Source organism: Rousettus aegyptiacus, unplaced genomic scaffold, assembly GCF_014176215.1.
Source record: "Rousettus aegyptiacus isolate mRouAeg1 unplaced genomic scaffold, mRouAeg1.p scaffold_m13_p_2, whole genome shotgun sequence".
Lineage (NCBI taxonomy): Eukaryota > Metazoa > Chordata > Mammalia > Chiroptera > Pteropodidae > Rousettus > Rousettus aegyptiacus.
Window position 1 is genome coordinate 48,619,788 of NW_023416295.1, and position 26,246 is coordinate 48,646,033.

A 26,246-nucleotide genomic window follows, 5' to 3' on the forward strand; every position below is an offset into this window, starting at 1 on the left:
TCCACACTCCAAGTAACTTACACCATTTCCTTTCTGTGCAATATATCATTCTATAGCAACTATGAATTTTCAGGTAATTAAATGTGCTATATCCCAATTACAGAATAGTAATAGTGATAGGATTAGTATAGAAATTGTCACAATGTCACAGTATTATTATTATTTTTTACAGTTTTATAGCTTTATTCAACAATCAGCAGTTACTTCTCATCCACATGTACTGTAGATTTTTGAAAGTGTTGACAGGAATGCAGGTAAACAATGCAGAGAGCATGTTTGGTGAATCTTCATCCTCATTACATTTTCTGGACAACTGCACCTGGGTACTATATGGGACATTCCTTATTCCTTTGGCCCAGACAGTTTTGTTGAGTCTGGTGTCAATGTGCACATCTGGAGTTCCCACCTCCTTTATGGCAAATTTCTGGATCTCTCCGAGTGCCCAAGGGGCACACTTCTTGAAACACACTCCATGGATTCGCTTGTGAATGCTGATGATGCATTTTCTGGTCACTACCTTGTTGGTGGAAGAACGGCCCTTCTTCTCACCACCCCCCTTTGCAGGAGCCATTGTGCTGGGCCCAAGTGGGAAAGGAAGCCACAATGTCACATTATTAAACACACTTATGTTTTCTATATATAGGAGGAAGTTTTAGAGAATGGAACATTCTCTAGATAACAGCTCAGGTTACACACGTTTAGAGATCTTTCTATTCCAGCTCAAATGACTATGCATCTGTGCCACATGCCATCTGTTTGTAGCCCATGTTGCTTCAGAATCAGTGATACACAGCTAAGAGAAATCAGCCAAACTCACTACTTTACTGGAGGCTCTGACAGGAAATGGCTGGTAGTTGTACAGAAAATTAGGGAGTGGAACTGCTCCTAAACTGAAACACTCAAATTTGTAGTCTTTCAAAATAGCATGCATCTGTCCTTGTCTCCTGCTGTCCACCCTCTTTTAGGCCACCCTGGCCAGGGTCCTTTCAGATAGGTGCCACCTCTAAGTGTACTCTATGGACTGCCGTCAGCGTATAAGACAAAGACCTGGGAAGTACATGTCTAGATATTTTGTAGCAAGTGACATTGCCATGACATCTGAGAGTATGAAAATTTCTCTGATAACTCATTTCAATTATGCTTTACAAAGGTATTAGTTCACAAGGGATTGTGAACTAACATTTTTTCATAAAGCAGTCTGTCAGCAAAGGCAGTTTGAAAAGCCCTGCTCTGGATCCCTTTCTTTCCTCTAGAGGAAAATGGTCTCTTCTTTCAATGCCCCAGAATTCTGGCAAATCCTCGCCTTGGCCAACTTAGCTCTATGGAAAGAAATATTGTCTTCTTTCTATTCCTTGCTTCTATTTGTGACATGAGCCCCACTCTTTTCTTTGGCTTCTCCTGGATATCTTAGTCTTCCTATGATTGTTTATCCTGTCAAAGCTCTTCTGGTATATTCTTATTCCTGCCCCATATTATAGATGCCCTCGCTTGTCATTTCTCACTCATTTGTTCACTCAACTTGCAAATTTATTGAGTGCCAGTCATGGCAGGCACTGTGCCAAATGCAAAGGATACAGGACTCGGAAGATTCATGGGCTCCGAAGCTCCCCTTCTAGTGATGGAGTTAGGTGAATAAAAAAGGAATCTTGTGATGAGGACTTTGAAAGAAACAAACGAGGAGCTGAGATGAAGAACAACATTGGGGGTTAAGGGCTACTTGTGTCAAGTCAGGGAAAGACCTCTCTAAGGAAATAACACTTACGTCAAACAATGAAGTATAAGGAGGGGCCAGAAGGAGCTACAGAGAGAAGGGGAAAGCATTCCAAAGAGAGGGGGCAGAACATACACAAAGGCTCTGAATGAGATACTCATGTTGAACCCAAAGAATGCTACTGAGAAGGAGGTGGGCAGGTAGGCAGGGCCAGCCCACACAGGACTTATTAGGCAAGAATGCAGATTTTGTTGATTAAGCAATTAGAATTCCTCGAAGCATTTTAAAGTGGAGCCAGGGTGCACTTTAAAAGTGTGACATGAGAAGATTTGTGTTGAAAAAAGTACATCTAGCCGAAGGATGAAGACTAGGTTGTAAGAAGTACCAACATAGATGCAGGAGGTCTAGGTGAAAGAGCAAGTGGCTTAGACAGTGATGATAGAGAACAAGAGTAAGCCTAAAGATACATTTTGGATGAACAACTAAAAGGACATCCTGATAGAATGAATGAGGGTAGGGAGGGAAAGGGACCTGGAGTCTGCCTTCCAGATTTCTACCGTGAGCATCTGGTGATGGTGGCACCAGTCACGGAGACAGGAAAACCCTTACAAGGCTTTAAGAACCAGTATGCCTGATATGAATGTCACTTGTTCCTTAACCTCTGGTAAATGTGCAGGCTTTGGCTTACCCATTTTGGTCCTAGCTTCCTATAGTTTTTGTTTGTTGTTTGTTTTTGTTTTTGTTTTACAGATATCTCAATTCTTCTGAGCTTTGCCTGCTTTCATCCATTCCTAGTACAATTTCAACTTAATTTTCATCCCTGTATCTATCCGGATTGGCTTGGTTTTGTGACAAAAACAAATTTCCCAAGATCTTAGTGGCTTAACTAACAAAGACTGACTTCTTGCTCAGAATACATCCACTGAGGGCCAGTAGAGGGGTGGTGGGGGGGAGGATATGCTCATTGTTGTCACTCACTCATGGGCCCAGGATGATGGAACAGCCACTTTCTTGCATTTTGTCAGCGCTCCAGAGGGTCTTTCCATTAAGTGCCCATTTGCTAGAATTGGTCACATGACCTCATCCACCCACAGGGTACCAAAAAGGGGAATCTTATTTTGTGCCCGCAAGAGGACAGAACCAGAAAGGTTGGGTGAACGGGACTTACAGAGGTCCCATCTTCTCATCCAATACGTTCAGTCTATCAGTGCTATCGTATTGATTAAATTTAATAATAATAAATTATGGCAGCATAGGGAATGCAGTTAGCATTAATATATTGGCTAGGTGGAAAACCAAAGGAGAGAAGGAGCAATTAGGGAAATCATTTTATAAACTATATAAATGTCTAATCAATGTACTGCATACTTGAAACTAATTAAAATTAATAAATAAATTTTAAAAAATTATTACTTATGTTTTAGATTTCTATTTGGTATATCACATATCATCTCACTTAATTCTCATAATGGCTCTGTGAGGTCAGCTTTAATGTATCCTTTTTGCATATGAGGAAAGTAAGTTATGAGGATATTTATATTAATAAATAATATATAATAAGTGACAAAACTGTGATTAAAACTCTGTTATCTTTGTAAAAGGTCACTTTACATTTGAACACAGAAAAACGCAGTTTCCATTCTATCTGAGATATCTCTCTAAACTTTAAAATCACCCTAATTTGGGGGGAAAGAAACAAGGGAACCTCATAAAAATTAATCAAGAAACCGCAGAGAAGCTAAAATGATTATCCTTTTGTTCATTTGTTTAATTTCTTCACGTCAGTCCCTATCTTGTGAGACAACTGCAAGTGTATGACAGAAAAAGACACTTGGGTTTCTAACCCAGAGCAAATCCTGTGGATTCTACTTTCACAACATCTCTCAGATTTGTCAAATCCTATCTTCGTCTCTACCGCTATCACCTTAGTCTTGGCAAACGAACTCTCACATGGATTTCGCAACAGTATCCTAACAGTCTCAACGTAAAACTTTTCTCCTCCAATTCATTTACTCCACTGAAGCCAGAACAATCATTCCCAAGTGCAAGTTGAATTTTGTGATTCCTCGTCTTAAAAACATGAAGTGGCTTCCTATTGCCTTTTGAGAAAGGTTCAAAAGAATAAGAGTCTTTAGAATAAGGTTCCTCAGCCTGGGTCTAGAGCCCTGCATAATCTGGTCTCAGTTTTGTCTTTGCCCCCTCTCCCTTCCTGCTCCTTCCTTACCTCATTGGCTAACACCTAGTGATCCTCAGACCTCAGGCTAAATACCTCATACATCAGGAGCCCCTTTCTTCCTGGACTAGGTTATGTGCCCTTCCTTCTCTTGTTTTACCTTCACAGTACCTTACATTGCTTCCAGGTACTTATCACAGTTGTTCTGAATTTACGTTTATTTTTTTGCGTAATGTTTGTGATCCTTTCCAACCCCTTCCCTATCTACCACCCACTCCAAGTTTCATGAATACTGAGACCTTTTTTTCTCTAGTGACCCCAGAAGGGAGTACAGCACTGATATACAGCAAGAATTCAATAGATAATTATGGCACAATCCATGAATTGAGCCATGTTCCTGAGGAAATCTAGTGTCCTGCAATAGTAATAACAATAGGAAGACCAGATAACTCTCTGATAACATGTACACTATACTAGGCACTTTTCAAAGGAATTTCATGTAAATAAACTCATTAGGCCTCACAACAAATCCATGAGGTAGGCTCTAAGAGCATCTCCATTTCACAGATGAGGCAAAAAGAGGTTAACTGACAGACCCAAGGTCACACAATCAAGGTCAGGGCCAACACTTAAACCCAGAGCAGTCCATGCTATTGGTCACTATTGCTATACTGCTCTTCTTAAAACAAAATATTTTTCCCCTCTTTCAGTCTAGGGGAAAAATTAACATGTAGAATATTCTCAGTGCTTTTCTTTTTTCATAGACAAGTTTAATTTTAAGAGATTTAATGATTTTTTAAAAGTATCTGCAATGCTGTCAAATTCGATCTGATATAACCAACTCAGGAAAAACAGGCATGACTATCCCAAAGTACTCCCACCCCAGCTCTTTGGATTTCGCTTCCAAAGATATTTTAGGTTCGAAATCACAACTTATCTTTTGCTTAAATAATTCCTTGCTCCTGGAGGGCTGAGGGGAACCAACCTATCTATTGGGATGCTAAAAACATTATAAAAATGGAGCAATTCGAATTCCCAAAACCTCTATATTGCAGAGCAAAACCACAATGATCGAATAGTGTACCTACACTGCCTGTTTTATAACTCTGGACTTTTCAAGGAGATATTCAGAGATTCTTGCCCCCATCACAGCTCCAGTTGGCGTAAACATCATTTCCAGATACTTTCCAAAACGGCTGGAATTGTCATTGATGGCGGTGCATGCATTTCCAAAGGCTTCCACCAGGGGGTTAACTTGCAGGATTTTTTCTCTCAAGGTCTGATTATTGGCCTGTGCCAAACACAGAACAGTTATAAGAAGCCTCCAGAAACAATAATTCAGCAAATTTGCCAGGCACCCCTCCCTGCCCACAGAATTCACATTATCCTTTTGGGAAGAATTGCATTTGGGGGAATTAGCATCAACCACAAGCATTGTTTTCTCAGATGAGCAACTCCCTGGTGCATCGGCATCATATGATGCTGGATTAGGTCATCAGTTTTTATATCCAGAAACACTTCACATAAAATCTTTAACAGATATAATGCCTAGACCATTAGAAAAAATTTTAAATAGGGAGAGCACTTTTCTGTCATTCGTTATAATATTCATAAACCTGTTCTGAAAAAAATATTTCTTAAAATCTTTCTTAGTCTCATAATACACTAATTCTGAGTATAAGTAACTGGTAGACCATTTTTTAAGTCATTCCTTCAATGTCCATACCACCAAGCTGAAAATTTTTATTTCTCTCAACTTTTACCCAAAGATTTCTTTTTTCCAATTCTTTAACCACGTTAGTGGCTCTCCCTGACCCTGTTCCTAATGTTTAACAACTTCTACTACTTAATGGCTAAATGTTTACATTATATTCAAAGCATACAAAATTAATTTCCAATAATCTTGTAAATTTGTGCTGGCATTCTTTTCCTCACCACGTGAAAGAAAGATGGCATGCTGACATCTGATGAGGCCTAGCTATCAGGAGGCACGCATAATAAAGGTGGAATGCTTTTATATAACCATTAAAAAATGTATTTTCATCATTTGTGCATTTATGCAGTTAGTCTGCAGAAACTTCTAGCCACAACACATAAGACAGAAATCAATACCTTTCCTAAGAAAGTCAAATGCTGAACAATCAGGTGGGCGCTTTCTGTCTTCCCAGAGCCACTTTCTCCGCTGATGACGACGCACTGACACAGAAAATGGGGTGTTGGTGAGAAATTCACAGCACAGTAAACGCCCTGTGTGTTCAGCTATGGCTTTCACCTAACATCCACCGCTGTGCACCTTAATTTTTTACTCAGCAACATATCTTAGGAATCTTTCCTTTCCATTCAGTACATCAATCGCTTCTTCGATCTTTTCATACCTGTGTGCAGTTTCACTGCGTAGATGCACCATCACCTATTTAACCAGTCCTATGTGGATAGACACTTGAGTTTTTTCCCTTTTGTTATTACAAGCGATATTGCAATAAATAACTCTGTCATAGGTCGTTGTATTTATATGTAGGTTCATCTGCAGAATAAATTCCTAGAAACGAGGTTGTTGCATCAAAAGGTAAATACATTTGTATAATTGATAGATAGTATCAAGTTGCTTTCCTAAGGACTGTGCCAGTCTATGAAATGTTCTCCCATAGCTTTACCAGAGTCTGTTGGATTTTTGCCAATCCGATAGGCAAAAAATGATATCTCGGTGTAGTTTTAACTTAATTAATTTAATTAATGATTGAGGTTAGGTATTATTTCCTATATGTTTAAGGTCTTTCATATTTTCTTTTCTCATGACAAGTCCATATTCTTTGCCTATTCTTTTTTGTACTTGACCTTTTAATCATTTGTTTCTAGAAGCTCTTTGTGTATAAAGGAGATTAGTGGGTACAGTATAATAAAATAATTTTATTATTTATCTCTGGTTCCTGGCACAGAGCTCCTAAAGCCCTCAGAACTTCCTAAATAATAGGAGTGACAGAAACATCTTCTGTTATTCACAAACAAGTCCCTTTCTATAAAACCTAAGTACTAACCACTTGAACCAAGTGATTCAAGATGGAGCCCAAGACAGCTTCAGGAGGGGGGCTGGTCACCTGATCAACCAGAGGGTGGGAATTTTCAGCCTCATCATCCCAACTTCTGGGAAAGGAAGAGGGGCTAGAGATTGGTTGAGTCGTAAAAACTTCTGAACAACAAGATTCCGAGAGCTTCTGGTATGAACACGTGTGGGTGCTGGGAGAGAGGCACGGAGGCATGAAAACTTCACGCCGCCCCCTCCCTACATCTTGCCCTCTGAATTTCTTCTCTTTGGTTGTTCCTGAATTGTATTCTTTACAATAAACCAGTAAATGTAAGTCAAGTGTTTTCCTGAGTTCTGCAATTATCAAACCTGAAGGGGGTTGTGGGAATTTCTGAATTTGCAGTCAGCTAGGTAGAAGTGTGGGTAACCTAGTTGCCCCATTTGCAGCTGGTGTCTGAAGTGGGGACAGTCTTGTGGGACTGAAACCTGAACCTGTGAGGTCTATGTTAACTCTTGGTAGTTAGTGTCAGAATTGAATGGAATTAAGTTGTTGGACATCCAGTTGGTATTGAAGAATTGGAGAATAGGTTGGAGTTGGAAAAGACACAATATTTAGTATCAGAAGTGGTGTCAGAAAAACAACAACATGGTAGGGCAATTTCTGAACTTGAGTAACACATATATCTCTCTCCATTTACTTGTTCTCTATGAAATATATGGACACTTCACAAGTCTCCGAGAAAGGTAAGAATTTGGAGAAGCCAAGTTTCTAATCTATAGTGAATCTATATACTTCATTTTGTAAGTTACACTGTTATAATTTTATCTATTCCTCAACAAACCAAAAGCATGGATTTCACAGGTCTCAGGAAATATACACATAATAATTCTCTCATAAAATTTCCTCACCAGATTAGACTCTTTCTACTGTAACAGGTTTTTTGTTTTTGTTTTGTTTTGTTTTGTTTTAATGCCTATAGCACCTGGTATTTTTAGGTGCTCTCCCATCCAAGTACTAACCAGGCCCGACCCTGCTTAGTTTCCGAGATCAGACAAGATTGGGCATGTTCAGGGTGGCATGGCCATAGACAGATTCTTTCTATTTTAAACAGAAAACATACATAAAGGAAAACATATATATTAAAAGTAAAAGAAAGGTCAAAAGTTGGATATGCCACCACCATGAATTGGAAGTCCAGAAAGTTAAAACACATAGGTCAGCTTTGTATTTTAATTGAGCACTAAGTAGATTTGTTCAGTCTTTACCCAATTCATCACAATTTCTCATCAGCTAAATAGTATGGTGCATGACCATTGTCACCCTATGAGCAGTATTTCATACAAAAAAGACTTGACCATGAAAATTCTGAGACCTTAATAGGAAGCAATTTCATTTTTCATTCTACGTCCTGTTTTTATTATAATCATTGCCATGTAATCAGGTTTGTATTAGCTCTATTTCTCATATTCATATGAGGTATATCCTTATTACACTTTATCAGGGAAAATGAATGCTCTTGAAGTGAATGCTTCACGTTTTTTGAAAAGAGTTTTCACATTTTTCTGCTTCTCTGGTTTTATCACTTTTATATTCACCAAGCTACTATTTCCTTGAGTTAGCACCAGAAAACAGAAAGGAAAGTTTTCAGGAAGACTTAAGAGGCACAGAAGAAGACAGAACATAACTGACTTGGTAGAGAAGGAAAGTGACTTCTTACCTGGTCTTTACTGAAAGTAACCATGCATTGGTAAGCAGCATCTGCTGATGCAAATATGTGAGGGGGATTTGAAGCACGTTTCACCCCATGATAAAGTCTGGAAAACTGAAGAATAAAATAATTAATTTAAGGGACACTTCTAATGTTCCACTGAATCTTCTGATGCTCCAATATCAGTTGCCCATGAAACTAAGGCTTTGTCACTTATCAGGGGAATTGTAGCGCCGGGAAGGCCGTAGAGCTCAGGTTCTCGATTCTATAGTCCTGTGTTCAAATCCTGGTTCCTCACTTGCTGGCTTCATTAACTCATGCAAAGGAGTGAACTTCACTATGTTATCTCCTCATGTGCTAAATAGGCTTAATACTAGTAAACAAGGTAACTCAATACTAATACTCAATACTAATAAATAAGGTAACTCAATCCTGGCATGTAGTAAACACTAAATAAATATTAGTTTTCCTTTTTATATCCTACTTTAAAAAGTTTCCCCCAAAATGTAAGACTTCCTTTTGTGTTGCATTATTATCTGCAGTCTGGGGTGGCACGATTTTATTCTCATTTTTCCCTTCTTTTCATCTTCCCTTGTGATTTTTAATTTCTTATTAAGTAACATGCTCTTAAAGCATCCCTTACCTGTGGAGAGTATATGCTTAGATTCTGGAAGGGGTTTAAGGCAATCAAGATGTCTCCAACATATGTGTAAATCAGCAAGTCCATATAACGCTTCTGCAACTGATGAATAATTGTATCCTAAGAATAGGATAAATGACATCGAAAGTAAACATTATTTCTAATGAAGAAACAGATTCTAACAATACAGATAAACTTATTCTACAAGAATATTTTTCTCTAAAAGATGAAAGTAGTCAATTTAAATCATATAATGACATTAATGATCCTAAATGCAGATATTTGCGTTGCAAGAAGAAAAAAATAGGAACATGCTGAAAGAATTAGGTCCACTTGGGGCTGCTAAAAGACACTGAATATCCAGCAAAGTTATTATCTGATATTATAAAAAACCTATCTCAACCAATGAAAATGTTCTATTAGAATTTGATTTATTAGGTCATTCCTACTGATAAAGTACTGACAAAATAGTAACTTCAGTTCTCAAATCATTGTGCTTAAAATTTATGTGGTGGGAATATAGAATTGAACATTTTTATATTATACTTTAGTGATTTGTGTATTGCAGTTAAGGGTCTCCAGAGTTAGGATCAGGAGAAGCACGTCCAGTGTAATTAACAGCTCTATTAAACATGCACATTTTAAATGAGGATTATCACACTTTTCAAATTTAGAATTCAAGCTATATTAACTTCACTATTTTCCTAAATGAAGCTCCTCGTTATGAAGAACAAACAACTATCTTAATTTAAGGGTTAAACTGTACTCTTCTTTAAACAGAAAATAATATTCACCTGATACATTTAAGTCTAAAATATAAGGTGCTTTATTGGGAAAATCTAAATTCTTTCTCTTTATGATTTAGGACATTTTGAGGAACATGAAAGAACACAGTACAGGATATCACAGCAACCAATGCTCCTTAAGCTTCCTTCACCAAGGCTATACTAACATTAAATTTTCAAGTGGTTTAGGGGAATATGGTCTACAACAGAAAAGTCAGACCATTTACATGAAACAAATGTCATCAGTGAGACTTGTCTACTAAGTATTTAGTACCTCATCCAGGACCTCTAGATTCACCAAATCATCTTCAAGGCAGTATTTTTCAGCATCTTCCACATGATAAGGTCTTCTGGTATGCATCCTTTCACGCCTAGAACTTTATCCAGAGAATATGAGAACTAAGACAGTACATAATGTAGCAGGAAGTAGGCAATGAGAATGACTCATTGCAGTCTTATCATAGGGACAGGAAGAGCAAGTCCAGTCCAGGTCCCTAAGGTCTCTCCCAGTCCTTGTAGGGCTCCCTGGAGTAAGGCAGGCTCCAGAGCGCAAGCCTGTTTCTACCATAGTAGGACGTATTACCACATGGGTGCATCTACTACTTATATCTGCTTTTCTTAAATGCCAATCACAGCACTTTCTCACATTTTTTTCTGTTCAGCGTCAGGCATATGATTGTCATTGGGGTACTTCTCTTAAGGTCCCCTCAGGCTTTCTATCAGTACCACCCTCAACTTTTTGAGAAATTTTTAAAATTACAGAAAACTTCAGAGACTAATATTGCAAATACTAATGAATGGATAAATGCTTATATTTTATTTATTTGAAATTTCTTTGTGACCCATGTTTCATTCTCTTTCCATTTGGTGGGTATCCCTCCAGGTACTTTTAAATAGTGATCATACACATATAAGTACCATAAAGAATATACGGATTCTGTATATTTAATTATAAAAATGATATCCTATAGGTTTCATTCAGAAAATTTGCTTTTTTTCCATTTGACATTATGATTTCTCTTGATAGACAGATAGATCAATATTTCAAGTATTTCTGTCACTTTAATCACTTGGTAATATTACATCATATAAATATATACCAATTTATTTACCCAGCCTTATATTGATAAATATTTAGGCTGATACCGCTTTTTTTCTATTAGAAACAAAGCAGTATCGTTATGTTCATCCCCTGGTTTATATATGTGAGATTTTCTCTTGCTGGAGATGAGGGATGGGGTGGGGTAGGGGAGAGGTTGTTTACCAGGCATTTAAAAAACTTGGTTGGCAATTAATGCCAGTCCCCTTTGGCATACTAAAATACAGTTCTTTAAGGTATAAAATTAATTCAAGGTCAAAGTAGGCTTTTCCACAATTCCCTTCATAAGCTTATCACTACTCAATGTGGTATAGGGAGAGCACTGGCCTAAAAGTCAAGAGCTCTGGGTCTTAGTTCCAGGCTTGTGAGTAATATGATATGGGCCACTCAGCAAATCCCTTAACAACTAGAGTGTTAGTTTTCTTCATCTATAAATAGAACATTCATGATTGGTCTGTCACACAGGTAGCTGTGAAAGCAAATATAATAGTAGATATAAAAATGCAAAAGGGTTGAAAAAAGGTACCAAGTACTATTCTTCTGTCCTTGTCAAAATTTGGAAGTAATAATTTGCACTAAAAAACACCACTAACTAAACAAAATTATATGTGAAATGTCCTCCCAGGTACTATGAATTCATCATCGAAAAGGCATCATTGCATGGTTCTTCCCTATCACCTGTAGGCCCACCATCATCACAGCTTTAAAGGATAGAGTTCTATCCTGCCAGGTCCCAGAAGCTGGCTTTACGGAACATTTTCCATGCAGGAGGCATGGTGCCCTGATGTACACTCTATCCCTTGTACACACATTTCACCAAAGTAGGTAAAAAAGGAAGAATCAAACTGAACAACTCCGCATATTGAGTCTTGAGTTTATAATACAAAGGAAATGGGCAAAGAAAGCACTGACTTTTTTTCTCTTCCTGCCTGTTACATAAAATATTATTTCCTAATCGTCATCACTGATAGATTTGAAGAAGGGGTATTTGAAGCATGGTATTAGTCATCTCTAGCTTTAGAACCCATTTTGCTGCTAATTCATATAAAGGTCCAAAGTAGATAAAGCTAAATTTTACTTAATAAAATCAAATTTATAACCTAAGTGCTTTTTATTATTAAACAGAATGGTTTATTCATCTGTGTTCTAAGATATTAATGATGTCAAAGAGAAATCAGATTAGTTTGAAATACTTTTTTTTTTATTAAAACTTCGAGCTGCTGCCTGCTTCTAGCTAACCAGTTTGCTAAAAAAAAAAACAAACAAAAAAAAAACAGCAGGAGGGTACACTTTTCAGGCCAAATCCTTCTCACATAAAACCTAAACTTTTTTTTTATCTTGAAGTTCATCATAAAACAAAATATTGCAACACATTTTTATAAATTATTAAATCTTTGTTATATTAAATTTAGTTAATTTATCTCCTTTGTAAACTTATATCTTGCCACTGTATGAAAAGGGCTATGTTGGAGTTTATTGTATACATCTTTTGACAAAGAAAACCAGGAATTTAAAAAATCATCCACAGCTCTGGTTCTAGTGAAGGTGGAGTAAACACCTTGGACAGAACGCATGGGAATTTGAGAAGTAAATGGTAGCAGGGAGATTGGAGAAATCAGAATTCTAGGTACACTGAATCAATGCTAAGCTTCCCAAGGATTCTTTTTTTAAAAACAACAACAACAATAACAACAAAGAACAAAACTCCAGTAACTCCTGGCTTGGACTTAAAGGCAGCCTGAACTGCATACAGGGATGCTAAGCTTCATGCTGGATGACATTTTTACAGGCGACTAAAAATGAAAGCACTGACAAAACTTCATTTGCAATATCACAAATGAATAAACTCCAGTAGAAAGTTGTTGAGTTTCAGTATGAACATATACAAAGAAATGCCACCAAAATAGAAATGGTTATCTTTTGAACCCTGCTGCAGACTGCCTGTATGTCAATCTGTCTCACAGATTTAGCCTCCAGGTATCATGCAGATGCTATCTACAAATCTAAGCTTGATTTTCACAAAAATCTCCTCTGACAATATTTTATAAACAACAAACAACTTTTAAAACGTTTTACCTGCTGTTATTAGGTATGCATGACCTCTGCCTATGTGAACAGGCAGTCAAATTCCTTAAAATTATCTGCTCCTCAAATCAAAGCTGGCAATTTAGAAGTTAATATAGAAGCAAGGTGTTCCCACTCTGATAAAGACCACTTCGTTTTCTCAATCAGTGAAAACTTACCTGCTAGCTCTCCCTGCCTTTCCCAACTAATGCTCTTCTGAAACTACTGCCTGATTCACTTCCCTGTTTTGGCTATGAGATTCAGATAGTCTCTCAAAAAGAAAAAGATTATTTATTTCAATTTTTACCTTTTTATATTTATATTATCTTAGATGACATATACTTACAAAAAGTGTTATATTGTTTTCTATTTGTCTATTTTTAGTTTAAATTAATAAAAACAAATTTGGTTTAAATTTTCTTGCGTTAAATGATGTGTCACTAGTAACTACCAACTTAAATTCCTTTTAAATTTACATGCTCCATCTAGTGCCTTACTTGAGAATAGCACCTATTATCAATTTTTGCTGAAGAATTCCTTGTTTAATGTGAAAAATTACAGTGCAAAAACGATGGCAGACCATCGAGGTGTGACACCATTCTACCGAGAGTCAAATATGGGTAGAAATAGACACCACTTAGATAACTTTTTAACTACATGAGCTCTATCTTGACCTGAAACTTAAGCTTATATCTATCAAACACCACAATATAGAGAGTAAAAAGATAGAAGAATTATTTGGGTAGAAACCACTATAGTATCTTTGTTTTTGTTTTTGTCTTTGTTTTCATCTAAGCATGATTTTGGTCAGAATTCCAATAAATCAGCATCTTATCATCAAGCTTATTAAACAGTATTTGATATACCCACCTTCTCTAGGCAGCAAGAATCAAGGACACCAGCAGAAAATTATATATGAATTTGTTCACTCAGTTATAGACAGACATAGATATAGATAGATAGCAGATACTCATTATAATGGGATGTGGACTTATTTCTTTCTTGTCTGTTAGAAGCACCTGAGGATCTTAACCTCCTATGTGTCCAGCATCTTCAACGCTTGATGAAATATCATTCAGAAGTCATTCATTTACACAGGAGCCCAGTAACCTATCAGTGTATGTAATATGATGTCTGTGCATGCACGTGTGTGTGTGTGTGTGTGTGTGTGTGTGTGTGTGTGTGTGTGTATGTCCCTCCTTACAGGTTAAAGAGGAAGTGAGTGAACAAGGCTTAGCAGGAAAAGCTCAGCAGTTAAACAGAGAAATCTGTTTTTAAAGGTCACTGCTGCAGGTTGAAAAGAAATCAGAAAAGCTGAGGTTTTTGTTTCCATCAGCCTCAGGCAAATTACAAGGGTAGAATCAAACTCCATTCAACGGAGCAGAAAACAATCAGCAACTTAATTCTTCTACCAAGTAATACTTAGAGTAGACCCTTGGCATTTAAGGGTTTAACATCTGTGGTTTCAGCTAGTCTCAAGCCACCTGCAGGGGAAGGACGTGCTGGATCTTGTAATTTTGCTGAGGCTTGCAGTTGAGTAGTTGATGTGAAGGCAGGAAGGGGTCACAGTGCAGCTAACCCTGTGCCTTCTCTGCCTCCACTCTCATTCCAGACGGTATTTTTGCTCTTCTCCCACTAACACTTGTAAAGTGATTTAAAAAGCATGTTCCCACATCTACTCTGAACTGTAATGGTGACACGGCATACCAGATGACATCAGTGAATTCAGGAATTTGCAGAACTGGTTTAGGGAAAAAGTCCTTCTCAAGGTCAAGGAAACGAGAGCTGTTGTAAAGGAAATGGGCAAACTGCTTAAAAGCATCTCTGACAGGTTAAGTAAAAATGCAGTGGAATTTTGGGGCTGCTTAACCTCTACTGAGAGAGTAAGCCTTGGATTCATAACCTTTCTACTGTACCTGAATCCAATATGGAAAAATTATAAACTACTGGAAAAACAAAGTCAAATGGTTTCACTCTTACACTATAATCAGCATTGGGAAAAGGTATCAGATCTCAAATTGTACAATACTACTTCTGCACAGGCACTTCATAAATATAACATGAAACGAAATTGGATCACAGCCTGGCTTTCCCAAAACTGCACCACTCAGGAGAGCTGGAATGCTTATTCTCAGAAGAGGTGAGATGAGGTCTTACCACTCAAGCCTTTCTTCATGTACAGTGAAGCTTCTGCTTTATTCTTGAATACTCATTTATTTCCTCATCATAACCAAAATGGACCATTTCCCATGACATTCTTGTCCTGGCTCCACCTTCCATCCACTCACTGTGAGGGGGAAGTGGAAGGGGCGTCCTCCTTGCTCCCCTCTGCCCTTTTTTTTTTTATCAATTGTTCTTCCAAACCTATATCGCCTTATTGAAAAATTCTCATCACCTTCCTATACCATCTTTTTGAGAACTTGACCCCTGTTTTCCTTTCTCTCTACCTCTTCTCCTGATATCAGTCTCTCGTTTTCCCACCCCCCACCAATCCCTTTAATTCTCTTTACATACTGATCTCAGGGTTCTTCAACTTAAAAAACTTTTATTTCTATTCCTCTGAAGTTGTTCACAAGTTTAGCTATAACTATTTCCCAATTATCTCTCAAATGTTCCAAAGATCTCAGTTCTATAATCCCATTTTTCATCATCCTCTCACTGAATCTGCTCTTTGACTTCATTGTATCTGCCAGTCCCCTGACCCTTGCTTGAAGTCAATCATCCACTTCTGGCTTTGCATTCTTCCATACCCCAAAAGACCCCAAGGAAACTCTCCTTGATTCTTTTGTCCCCCCATGATGTCCATCCAAGCCAATCTTAACCTTGAAGAAGACCACAGTATCAGATTTCTCTACTCCTACTCCTTGTGGCTAAGGATTGCTAGAGAAGATATACAGGACAGGTGGTAGTGCTGGTGGTACATTTTTTGAGGTCATAGTGTCAAATGCTCTCCTGAATGCTCTACATGCATTATCTTAAACACTGATTGACTTTACTACAATGAAATGCTATTCAGTTAAGTTCCACCTGGGTTTTCTGTGCTATTGAGAATTCATTGTTTCCATCTTTAATGGACCCTTTATCCGATTCTTTGTAGTGGCCATTTCAAAGACTTAACACTTCCCTGCAGTCTATAGCTCACTCCCAACTTTGAGACCTCCTCACTTAATTTTTTGGAAAGACAAAGATCACTCAACATGAGTTTCCTCATAGTATCTCCTCTGCCCCTGCTCCCCATCCACCACCCCTCAAATTTTCTGAGTATTTTCATCTAACTTTTCTGTGTCTTTCTATCGCCTTCTCTCTCTCTCTCTCTCTCTCTCTCTCTCTCTCTCTCTCTCTCTCTCTCTCTCTCTCTCTCTCTCCCCCCCCCCCCCCGCACAAGTCTTCCTTTACATAACATCCTCCCTTTCATCTGTCCAAGTTTCCCCCATCCTTTAAGAACCTGCCTTCTTCCCTATAGCTTCCTCAAACTAACAACTTCTCTCTCGCCCGTGGAAAGTACTAACCTGTAGAATGTTCCCTGCCTTTTCAGGAATAGTAAGACAGTTTTCTCTGTAAGCTGTAGGCCTTGTTTCTCTACATTAGCTCTCAAAACTAAATAAGTCTCTTCCAGCTGGGGAGACAAGGACTCTTTGGACCACTGAAGAACTCTATTTTGAGCAGAAAGATAAAAGCTTTGTGTATTATCTAGAAGTACATGGCATTGCATTTGATAGGATATGAAGAGGAAGCAAAGTCTTTTTACTAGTTTCTGTCTTTTAGAGTCTTGAAGTTTCTGTTTGATTGTAGTCTGAACCAGGGCAGGGAGGCAGCCCAATTAGGGTAGACCCTGTGACATGTCTTTCTTTCCCTAAACTCCCTCATCCAATCTGCCACTAAATCCTGACAATACTAATACCTTAATATCTTCTGTTATTTGCAATTGCCATAATCTGCTCTCACTCATTTCCCTGACTCCAGCCTTGTCCTGCTCCATTCTATTCCCCCTACTGCAATCAGAACAACCTTCCTGGAGTATATCCTTGCTGGAAACCCTTCAGTGGCTCCTAAGGAACAAATGCAAGCTCCTTAGCCAATCATGACTTGGTCCTTGCCTGCCTTGTCTTTCCTCTTCCCACTCCATCTCATGCCTTGCTCCAGCAGTGCCAACTGATTGTTCATCAACTCCCTTAAGTTCTCTCTAGCCTCTGTGCCTTTGACCTTTGCTCACCGCTCATCCCTTCCCTCTACCAGGATTAACCCCCTTCCCTGACTAACTTCGGGACAGTTTAAGGATCATCAGTTCCAGAGGTCTTCTTTTCCCAGGTGCTCTGGGAGGTACCCCAGGTATCTGACTATCCAGGTACTTTTCATAAAAAGCTGTCTCATCTGATTCTTATCTGTTTCACATACTGGACTATTAGCTCTTTATCAGGAACTGTATCTGACTTGTCCTTGTAGTTCCTCTGTTCAACAGAGGGCCTGACACATACGCACATATAAATGTCTCTTGAATGAATAAATGAATAAATTAGATTTTAGGTGAGAGATAGAAATTTTTAACATTTAGTATCTCAGTACTGTTTATTTTCATGATGTTGTTTGGTAAGCAAATAGAGAGGAAGTTGCACAGATTAAGGCCATGAGACAGAATTTGTATAGATTAAGGACAAAAGAAATGAAGAATTTTGAATTAAATAAACCATGTATACTACTACTTCTGCTGCTAGCATTGATTGAGGGTTAACTCTGTTATCAGCGCTTTTCTAAGTATTTTTTATGTATTGACTTATCCTTCAAAACTTCAAAATAAAAATTAATAACTTGTCCTTCAGTGGCTGAATTGGGATTCAAACCTGACAGAGCCAATTCGAACCACCTGCTGTGAGACCAGAGTTGCGCAGAAAAATAAAGAATATATTTGCCTCACTCATCTATGTACTCACTTCAATTTGTTTTCCCACCTTAACTTGGAAGTCACAACTTTAAATATATTGAATTACCAGCATCAAATGATATTTAAACTTTTTTCCAGGTAGGTTTAAAAAACATATGTATCCAGGTCCTTGCCAGTTGCTAAAAGGAAATATTAGTGTAGGATAGGTGGCAAGTTATGTCATTACATGCATTGTTTCCTTTAGAATTAATTTTCCTACCTCCTAAAAAAGGGGCTGTTTAAAGTTGTGATACCTATTTGTGAGCTTGACTTTTCAAAGAAACAAACTTCTGAGTGAAACTGAAGATAACAAAGACCCTGTGAGAAGACTTTGCCACCAGATGAGGCTTTTCATAACATCAAAGGAGTTAACAAAGATAAAGAGAAATTAGAGAAAGTGGGTGAGAGAGCTTGGAGACCTATTGTCTAAGGAGAAAGGTGTTTAAATAGAAAGCATACGTCTAGACCAGCAAAGTCAGGCAAAAATGAAAAGCAGAATAACTTTACAAACTAAGTCTCAGAAATTGTTCTGTGGCAAATTTCAGAACAGAGAGACAAGGAGAAGACACCTGATTTGATGTAGAGCATTTAAATGCAGACTTTGTTTTTTTGTTTGGTTTATATTTTAATTAATTTCATCTTTGTTTTTGGTAGTTGTGCGCGCGCGCTCTCTCTCTCTCTCTCTCTCTCTCTCTCTCTGTGTGTGTGTGTGTGTGTGTGTAGTGGGTTAGTGGCTGGAATACAGGAAGAAAAGCAGGGAAAGAAAAGGGATTTCAGTTCCCCCAAGCTTAAACACAAATTCTCTTGCTTACAAAAATGCAAAAATTCACAAGAATTTCTGTTTATTTCTCTACCTCGTAGGCAAGACACAGAACTAGAAATGGCAGTGGAAAGGGGAAAGAGTAGGAAAAAGTTTGTTCTGACTTATCCAAAATTGAGCCTTGGCGGGGAGGGTGAAATCAGAAAGATACAGTCACCTTGAAACTATTCCTCTAGCTCCAGGAGTTCTGATGCTTTCTGATTTGTAAACAGTTTTCTGCAGAATAAGTATTTATAGAACTTGTGACTTGTGATATTTTATTTTCTTCACCTCCTGTCTTTCAAATATTCTTTTAATAATAATGGATTAGAACTTATCTGCATCCTAGCCAGTTTTATAAAACTAATAATTGCTGAGGGTGGGGGGAAAGCAGCTTTATTTGCATTTAATTTTTTTTTAAAAGAGAAATTCTGCCACCCTCTGGACAGAAACCAAAGATCTACTTCTTAGAGATCACCACAGAATACTGTTTTAAACAACTGCCCTTGAAAAATAAACATTTACTTTATAAAATACACCCTGTTTGAAAAAAAAAAAAAGGAAATGGGAGAAATAAAAGTTGCTTTAGAAAGCATAGACAATACCTGGGGGGAAAAGGTCATTTTAAAGTGTTATATTGACTGTAAGAAATTTTTAACTAAAGAAAACAGTATCAGAGCACATTGGAGAAAAAGCCTTCAGCATTTAACTTGTAATCTTTCCAAAATCACTTTATAGACTATTTCTGCTCTCCAGTTCTCAACAGCCAAGTAAAGATGTCTCATACAATCTCAGCCATGATTGCTTTCATACAGTTACCTTTATTGGTTTAAAAAAAAATTCACAAGTACATTCAATATGTGTTGGTTTTAACTGGAACAGGAAAGCAGAGTGGGATTTCAGCTACAGTTGAGAAATATTAGCCATAAGAGCATAAATGGGCAGCTTATTTCTGAAGCTCTAATGCACTGGCATGAAGTACTTAATATCATGTAAATGAAACTCTCAGAAATGCAGGGATGTGATAATTACCAATAATAATACTGGGTAAATCAAAACATATGATATACTGTTTTTAAAAATAATCAGAGAAAGGAAGCAGGAAGATGCAGAGTGCCATACCTGGTTTTAACAACAGGGTTTAGATGCTTCTGGTCGTGCAGGACCTTGGCCAGCTGTTTTTGTAGGAACAAAACCTTTCCGTGGACTCTTTGAATAAATGGGTGGTCGAGGAGATGTGTGACGGAAGGGCGCTTTTCAAAATCCTTTATAAGGCACCTGTTCGCAAAAATCAACAGACAATCCAAAGTACAATCTTAGATACCTGGCTCCCCTGTGAATATGGAAGGGAGGAGAAAAGGGGCATTTATAAAACCTGACCATTAACCTAACATGGCTCTTTCTTTATTTCTATGTTCCAGAACATAGAAAAGAAAAATCTCTATTAGTTGAATTAATTAAAACATCAGAACTCTATTTTCGTTTGTTTTAAGTATCTGCTAAAAACACAGTCAATTTGATCTGAAGCACTCAAAACACTAAAAAAAGTATATACTGGTCAGGCTGAATTTCCTGTCTGAATTGTCATTATAGAAAAATATTTACAATAGAGACAAGTTGATTAGTCCATATACCTTATTTTAGAAGCATATAAAATTACATTCTATCACTTAAATGAAAAATCCTAATATATGAAATGACCACTATTTGGTGGTGGGGAAAATACAATTAGGAGTTTACAAGGAAAGAAACTAATCATAAAGAAACCTTTGCGGATTCTAATGTCTTCTGAAGAAGCAGAAAAACCTTAGAACAGGAAGTGATTACAGTATAATTCAGAAATATTGGAATGGAATTATGTAAACAGGGAACAAAAAGTCCATTCAAAATGGTGAGATCTGAGTTGCATTTAAACTGCTCTGCAGTTAATTGGTTAAAACTGCTCCCGTTTAACCATTTTCTCTTTCAGATTCAATGCCCTTTTCAAAGAAAACAATGATTTAGTACATTTTGCTGTATGTTCTATCTTATTAAAGATGATTTTGACACAAAGAAATTTCTACTGAAATTAAATCCGATGAATCCCCTTCCAATTACCATCACATTTTCATTCTGAGTAGCTGCCCTTGACAGGAGAAAGAAATTTCAACATCTGCCCTTTTAAGCTATCAGTCATTAGCTCACATAGGAGGCTTAGGATAAATACTGGATGCCATTCTGCCCACTCCATGAAATAAATATTTCCAGTTTTTCCAATAGTAACATGCCGGCAATATCTGAAACAAAACATGTTAAATAATGAAATGCACTGACAAATGATAAAAAGTTCAGCCTCACCTTGAGCATCTTTTCAAAACATTTAAGCAGAGTTCCTAAAACAATTCTCATCTGTTGGATTTGCAAAAGGCTTTAACCTTTGCAGTTTACACTTCAAACCACTTCCACATCTCTCACCTTTTAGTCTTGAAAAGATTTTCAGTAAATTTCCCAGTTATTCCATTTTAGAAATGATTCAGGGGGTTTTCTATTCATTGGACTGGAGCTTTCAATTAGAAAAGCCAAAAGCACCTAGATTATCACCATTCTGCCTCCTGCACAACTATAAATGCCTGCCCTGCCATGGGAAGAAATCAATCATTTGACTTTAATAGGTTCAGGGGCCTTTTGTATAATCTATTATTTTTTCCAACCAAAAATAAAAAAAAAAAAATCAGAGCACATGTTTCAAAAAATAGTATGTTCATATCTTTACTCCAGTGATCTTCCTTGGCTTCCCTGTATAGTCATCTGTATATAAATATATATGTGCCTATGAAGAGAAAATAATTGCTAATGTTTCCTGGGGAAAAAGGAACCTCTTCACAACAGTTACATGGTCAGTAATACAAGTGGCCCTGTCCTCCTGGCTTGAGGAACGGTGTACAAAAGCTCCTCAAATAAAAACAGTCTGTGTCCTCTGAGAGTTTCTACCGTGGAAGAACCTCAGAGCCTCTAAGCGAGTCAGACGGATGTCCAGGAACCCCTGGGTCTAACATCTAAACCCTCCCAGTGCTCTGGGCCAGCTCACGTCACATCTGATTCTCATCACCAGAAATACACACCTCCTGTATCTCAGTATATCCTCGAACATGGGGAGGTTTCTTTATAGGTTTATCCACCTAATAATTCCCTCTTTTTTTTTTTTTTTTTTGCTTTCTTCCTGCATTAGTTGTTGAAGTTTCATCTGACTGCCAGCCCAACCCTATTGACAAAGGAAGAAAGCAAGAGCACTGAGGCAGCCCCCAAATGCCTGTGGATGAGTGCCAATACTTTACACGAGTAAACTCAGGGGCTGAGACTGAAGGTTGGAGGTATGACAATAAATAAAAAGTCCATAGTGTGCGAATGGGAAAGTGAGCTGAAGTTACCTCTACCTCTCTTCTGAGAATAGGTGCCTTGGAACAGTGTTGAAGGTGAGATCTGAAAACAAGGTCCTCCTGGTACTTCAGTCATTAAATCTCCTTAAAGAGAGTTTGGGAGAGGCCAGGAACCCATATTCCAGTCTTTTTTTTTTTTTAAAGTCTCCACTGGAGTCTGGGGATGCAATTAAAGGTGCTATATCTTGTTTCATAATTTTAACATTCAGTGGGGAACCAAGGTTGCCAACAAGGTAGTAACATCATTTGGAATTTGGGAGAGGATCTCTCTCTAGGTCACAGAGGGAGTAAAAGAAATGAGGACTAACTAATGAAGTGAGACAATCAGACAAGGAAGAAACTAACAGTGAATCTGTGGTCTCTTGAAGATCCCAAAACTGAAGATGCATACTACTCTCTGGAAGCAATGATTAAGAGGATTTGCTCGTTTTCTCAGTACGACCCAAGTGGGCTGAATGTTATACCACTGGATCAGCAAAGCTGAAACTGAGTGTATATGGGAAGAATGCTAAGCAGAGTTGTGATATATCCAATTGCATTGGAGGATTTTCAGGAGAAGGGCATGAAGACCTTGAGTGTACAGCCTTATTCTAAAACTCTCTTGCATACTTTTTTTTTTTTTTTCCTCATGGGGACAAAGAGCCAGACTGAAATGGAATTATTATTTTACTGATAAAGTTCTATCTTAGGAGCAAATATAGCTGAAAATCATGTATTACTAGATACCAGTCATTGTGATCATATCTCATTTGTTCGGCAAACATTTATTACACAGCTAGAATTAGCCAAAATAAATTAATTCATAAAAAATTATCTCTTTTCCTCAAGGATCCATAATCTAACTGGAAAGATAGAGGGACAAAGGAAACAAAAAAAAATAGCAGAAGCCAATGATTGATTATATATTTAGAATAAGCAATAATCACCCCAAAGCATAGGGTTTTGAAGCTAAGAGATACAGATTTTCTATTTTAACCCCTCTTTTACAAAGTGAGGACTTTAAGGTCAAGTGCTGATAGTCATAAGGCCACTTTCCTGACTCTAACAGGGAGAATCCTTACCGCTCTGCAATGTGTTGTTAAAAGTGGCAGGGATGCAACATGCAGAACAATACTGGGGGCTTGGCAGGGCAGGAAGCTCCAGTCAGGGAAACCAGGGAAGCAGGTAGGAACTGAGCTAGGTTTGGGGGAAGTTGTGGAATTAAATTGAACTCGATTGGTGGAGAAGAAGTAGAAGGCGTTTCAAGGTTGGCAAACTGGATCAGCAATGCAAGAAGCCCGAAGAGGTAAACTGTATAGCCAGGAACTCAGGAGGCCACCAGAACATTCACCTTCACCTTCTAAACTTCCTCCTTTGAATACCTAAGAACTTTAGTCCCTTTACCAACTTTAACTAGGGTATACTCTTTATTCCTTAAGACTTTGCAATTTGATGTCCCAAATTCACAGTTATGCTTGTCAGATCATCATTTCCCATCTTATTCTCCTTCCAGGAAGGGATTTAGTGGATTAAGATAGAACTGACTGCTGGGATCTGTAAGAACTCCTGACAGCATCCATGTCCTTTTTTAAAGCATGATAAAATCCTCTAACTTGATTTGAAGAACAAACGTGGAAAACTAAAGAAGTTATAATACGCTTATTCATTTCAGGATTGCTTATTAAATCAGAAATTGCAAATTCCAGATACAGAATATTTTCCCCCAGGTGGGGATTGAAAAGTTTTACAAGGGAATGCATAAAATGTCATTCTCTGTATGGGAAATGAAGGCCAGCCAGTGTGAGATGAGTTGAATGAAACACTAGACATGTAAGACCTTCCACTGAAAATGAAACTAGTATTCTAGTCAAAAGGGTTTGGGAAACATTGGTGATTCTCTAATTTTCATAATGCATGTGAGCATATTAAATGTTCCTAGAAGTATGGGGTAAAGAAAACAGCTTTGTTTTGTTTAAATTTATGTTTCCAAACTAATACTTGACCACAGACTTTCTTCTGTGTCAATGCAATCATGGCCCTGAAAACCATACCTTTGGAAGCTCTGTTGTGAGAAATCAGAGCAAGGCTTTTAGAATGGGTGGCAGAGTCCTCATCTTAGCTGACTGAGGAGAGATGCTCAGTCCCTAAGTGTCACCAGCACGTTTGAGACATATACTGGTTCTGCAGAAGACAGTTCCTCAAATTTGGGATATACATTCCCCAAGCTCAGTTCTTCCAAGAGTCTTTCACTCCAAAAAAAAAAAAAGAATAAGAAATAGATTTAAGAAATACTTTTTTCCAAAATCATCAGTAATTCATTTTTTTTCTAATTACTTTTTAAAATCTGGATTTAAGCGTGGTTATCTCTGTGCTAAGACACAAAACAAAACAAAAAAAATAGAAATTTTACACTACCAGATGTATTAGCTGAATTCGTTCTGAATTTACAAGGCCATGTTGGGTGGTTTGAATAAGATAGAAAAGTCCACTAGGAAAAAAAGGAAGCAAATTCCAGCCTTGAAGGAAATTAATCCATTACCTAATTTGAAATTCTAGTACTTTCCATCATGCTTTCTTGACTGAAGATTAATTTTCAGAATTCATTAGTGTCACCACATTGAACACAGGTTGTAGCAGCTATTTGCTGCAATCTCTTGGCCTGGCTTCTGCTAGAAACAAGTAAAAAGGAGGGATTTCTTAATAAGAAACAAGGCCGGGCTTCTGCTCTGGGATCTAGAGCTGGCAGTACCTGTGCTTTCTGCTCCCAAACAATAATGCTGTCGAGACGACAGCTGCTTTGTTGCTCTAAGCTGCCATTTCGTAACTAAAAAATCGAATGCCTGCAAGAGGGAGCTATTTATCAAGAATCACAGATAGATATTCACTGATGAATAAAACACACTTGATAAAGAGCTGCTGAAAAGTCGAAAACTAAAAATACTGGTGTACTTGGTGAGAAAAGCATGAGGGTGAGTAATCTTATTCCATACACTGGGGTAATACAATATGAAAACTTGGGATTGATGTCTCTTCTCATTTATTTATTTTTAACATTTTTTTATACTTTGTTGTTTTCTCATGGGCTTGCTACTTAGATTATTAAGTGTTTCCATTTGTATAGAATATTTTTGATCTAAGCAAACATTTCCCCGCCCTGTGAGGTGTTGTGCTGCTCTGCAGTCCCTATCATCATCGGACAGAAGCCTGAGTGACAAAAGAGCCCTCTGCATCAGGAGGAGAAATCCTCCAGAGGGTACAATAATTATAGGTTAAATATCGGAGCCCACGGTGCTCTATCTTGGAAGGAAATTTCCATTTAGAAGACAGGACTATGACAAACAGGCATTCTTCCAAGATGACTAATGCCTCAAAAGAAGGCAGGCTGAGAAATTTGACATTGCATACGTTATTTTAGCAAAACTCCACCTCCCTGTTTGGTGGAATATTTAAAAACATTCCAGTTTTTGTTAAGTTTACAAATATTGCATAGGGCGGTGTTTTAAAGTCTCACTGGTGAGAACTAAAATGGCATGCTAATTTCACAAGTAGGGTAGAGAAGTGGGGTCCTAACCTGAAATAGAGAACCAAGAACCAGGCAGCACTCAGCAGGCAGGTCTACAGTTATCAATCGGAGAGCAACGGTCAAGTATTAGCTAAAAGGGAAAAAGGCCCTAAAAGTTAAGATAGAGGGTTTTAGAACAGGAATCTCAGGGTTTTTTTTGAGGTGGGTAATAGGAACGGATTTGGTGAGACAATGTTGGAGAGAGACTGCAGAGCTACCAGACAACAGGGAAGCTGCCATCTTGCCTGAGACACCCGGGCGAACAGAATACAAATGCAGGGTTAGCAAGATCAGCAAGTCAGCCCCACATTTAGACAAAGCTGTCAGCACTGAAAGTCCAGAGTGAGACCAGGGGAACCCAGGAAAGAA

The 26,246-nt window shown here is 37.9% G+C and overlaps 2 protein-coding genes and 1 pseudogene across 5 annotated transcripts in view; all 3 read right to left on the reverse strand.

Moving 5' to 3' along the window:
* Nucleotides 1-26,246, reverse strand: part of MYO3B (myosin IIIB) — a 338,343-nt gene that overhangs the window by 187,142 nt on the left and 124,955 nt on the right. For all 4 annotated transcript variants that reach the window (XM_016165446.2, XM_036237344.1, XM_016165447.2 and 1 more), the window contains 6 exons: nt 20,043-20,198; nt 10,315-10,417; nt 9,259-9,375; nt 8,625-8,729; nt 5,997-6,080; nt 4,973-5,175 (listed from right to left, as the gene is read on the reverse strand). In XM_016165446.2, coding sequence (XP_016020932.2) covers nt 4,973-5,175; nt 5,997-6,080; nt 8,625-8,729; nt 9,259-9,375; nt 10,315-10,417; nt 20,043-20,198 — 768 coding nt within the window. The remainder of the gene's footprint in view (nt 1-4,972; nt 5,176-5,996; nt 6,081-8,624; nt 8,730-9,258; nt 9,376-10,314; nt 10,418-20,042; nt 20,199-26,246) is intronic.
* Nucleotides 143-590, reverse strand: LOC107521060 (60S ribosomal protein L31-like). Its single transcript, XM_036237345.1, has one exon. It carries the CDS (start codon nt 569-571, stop codon nt 194-196), a length of 378 nt encoding a protein of 125 aa, XP_036093238.1. The 5' UTR covers nt 572-590; the 3' UTR covers nt 143-193.
* Nucleotides 7,878-7,996, reverse strand: LOC118614684 (annotated as a pseudogene).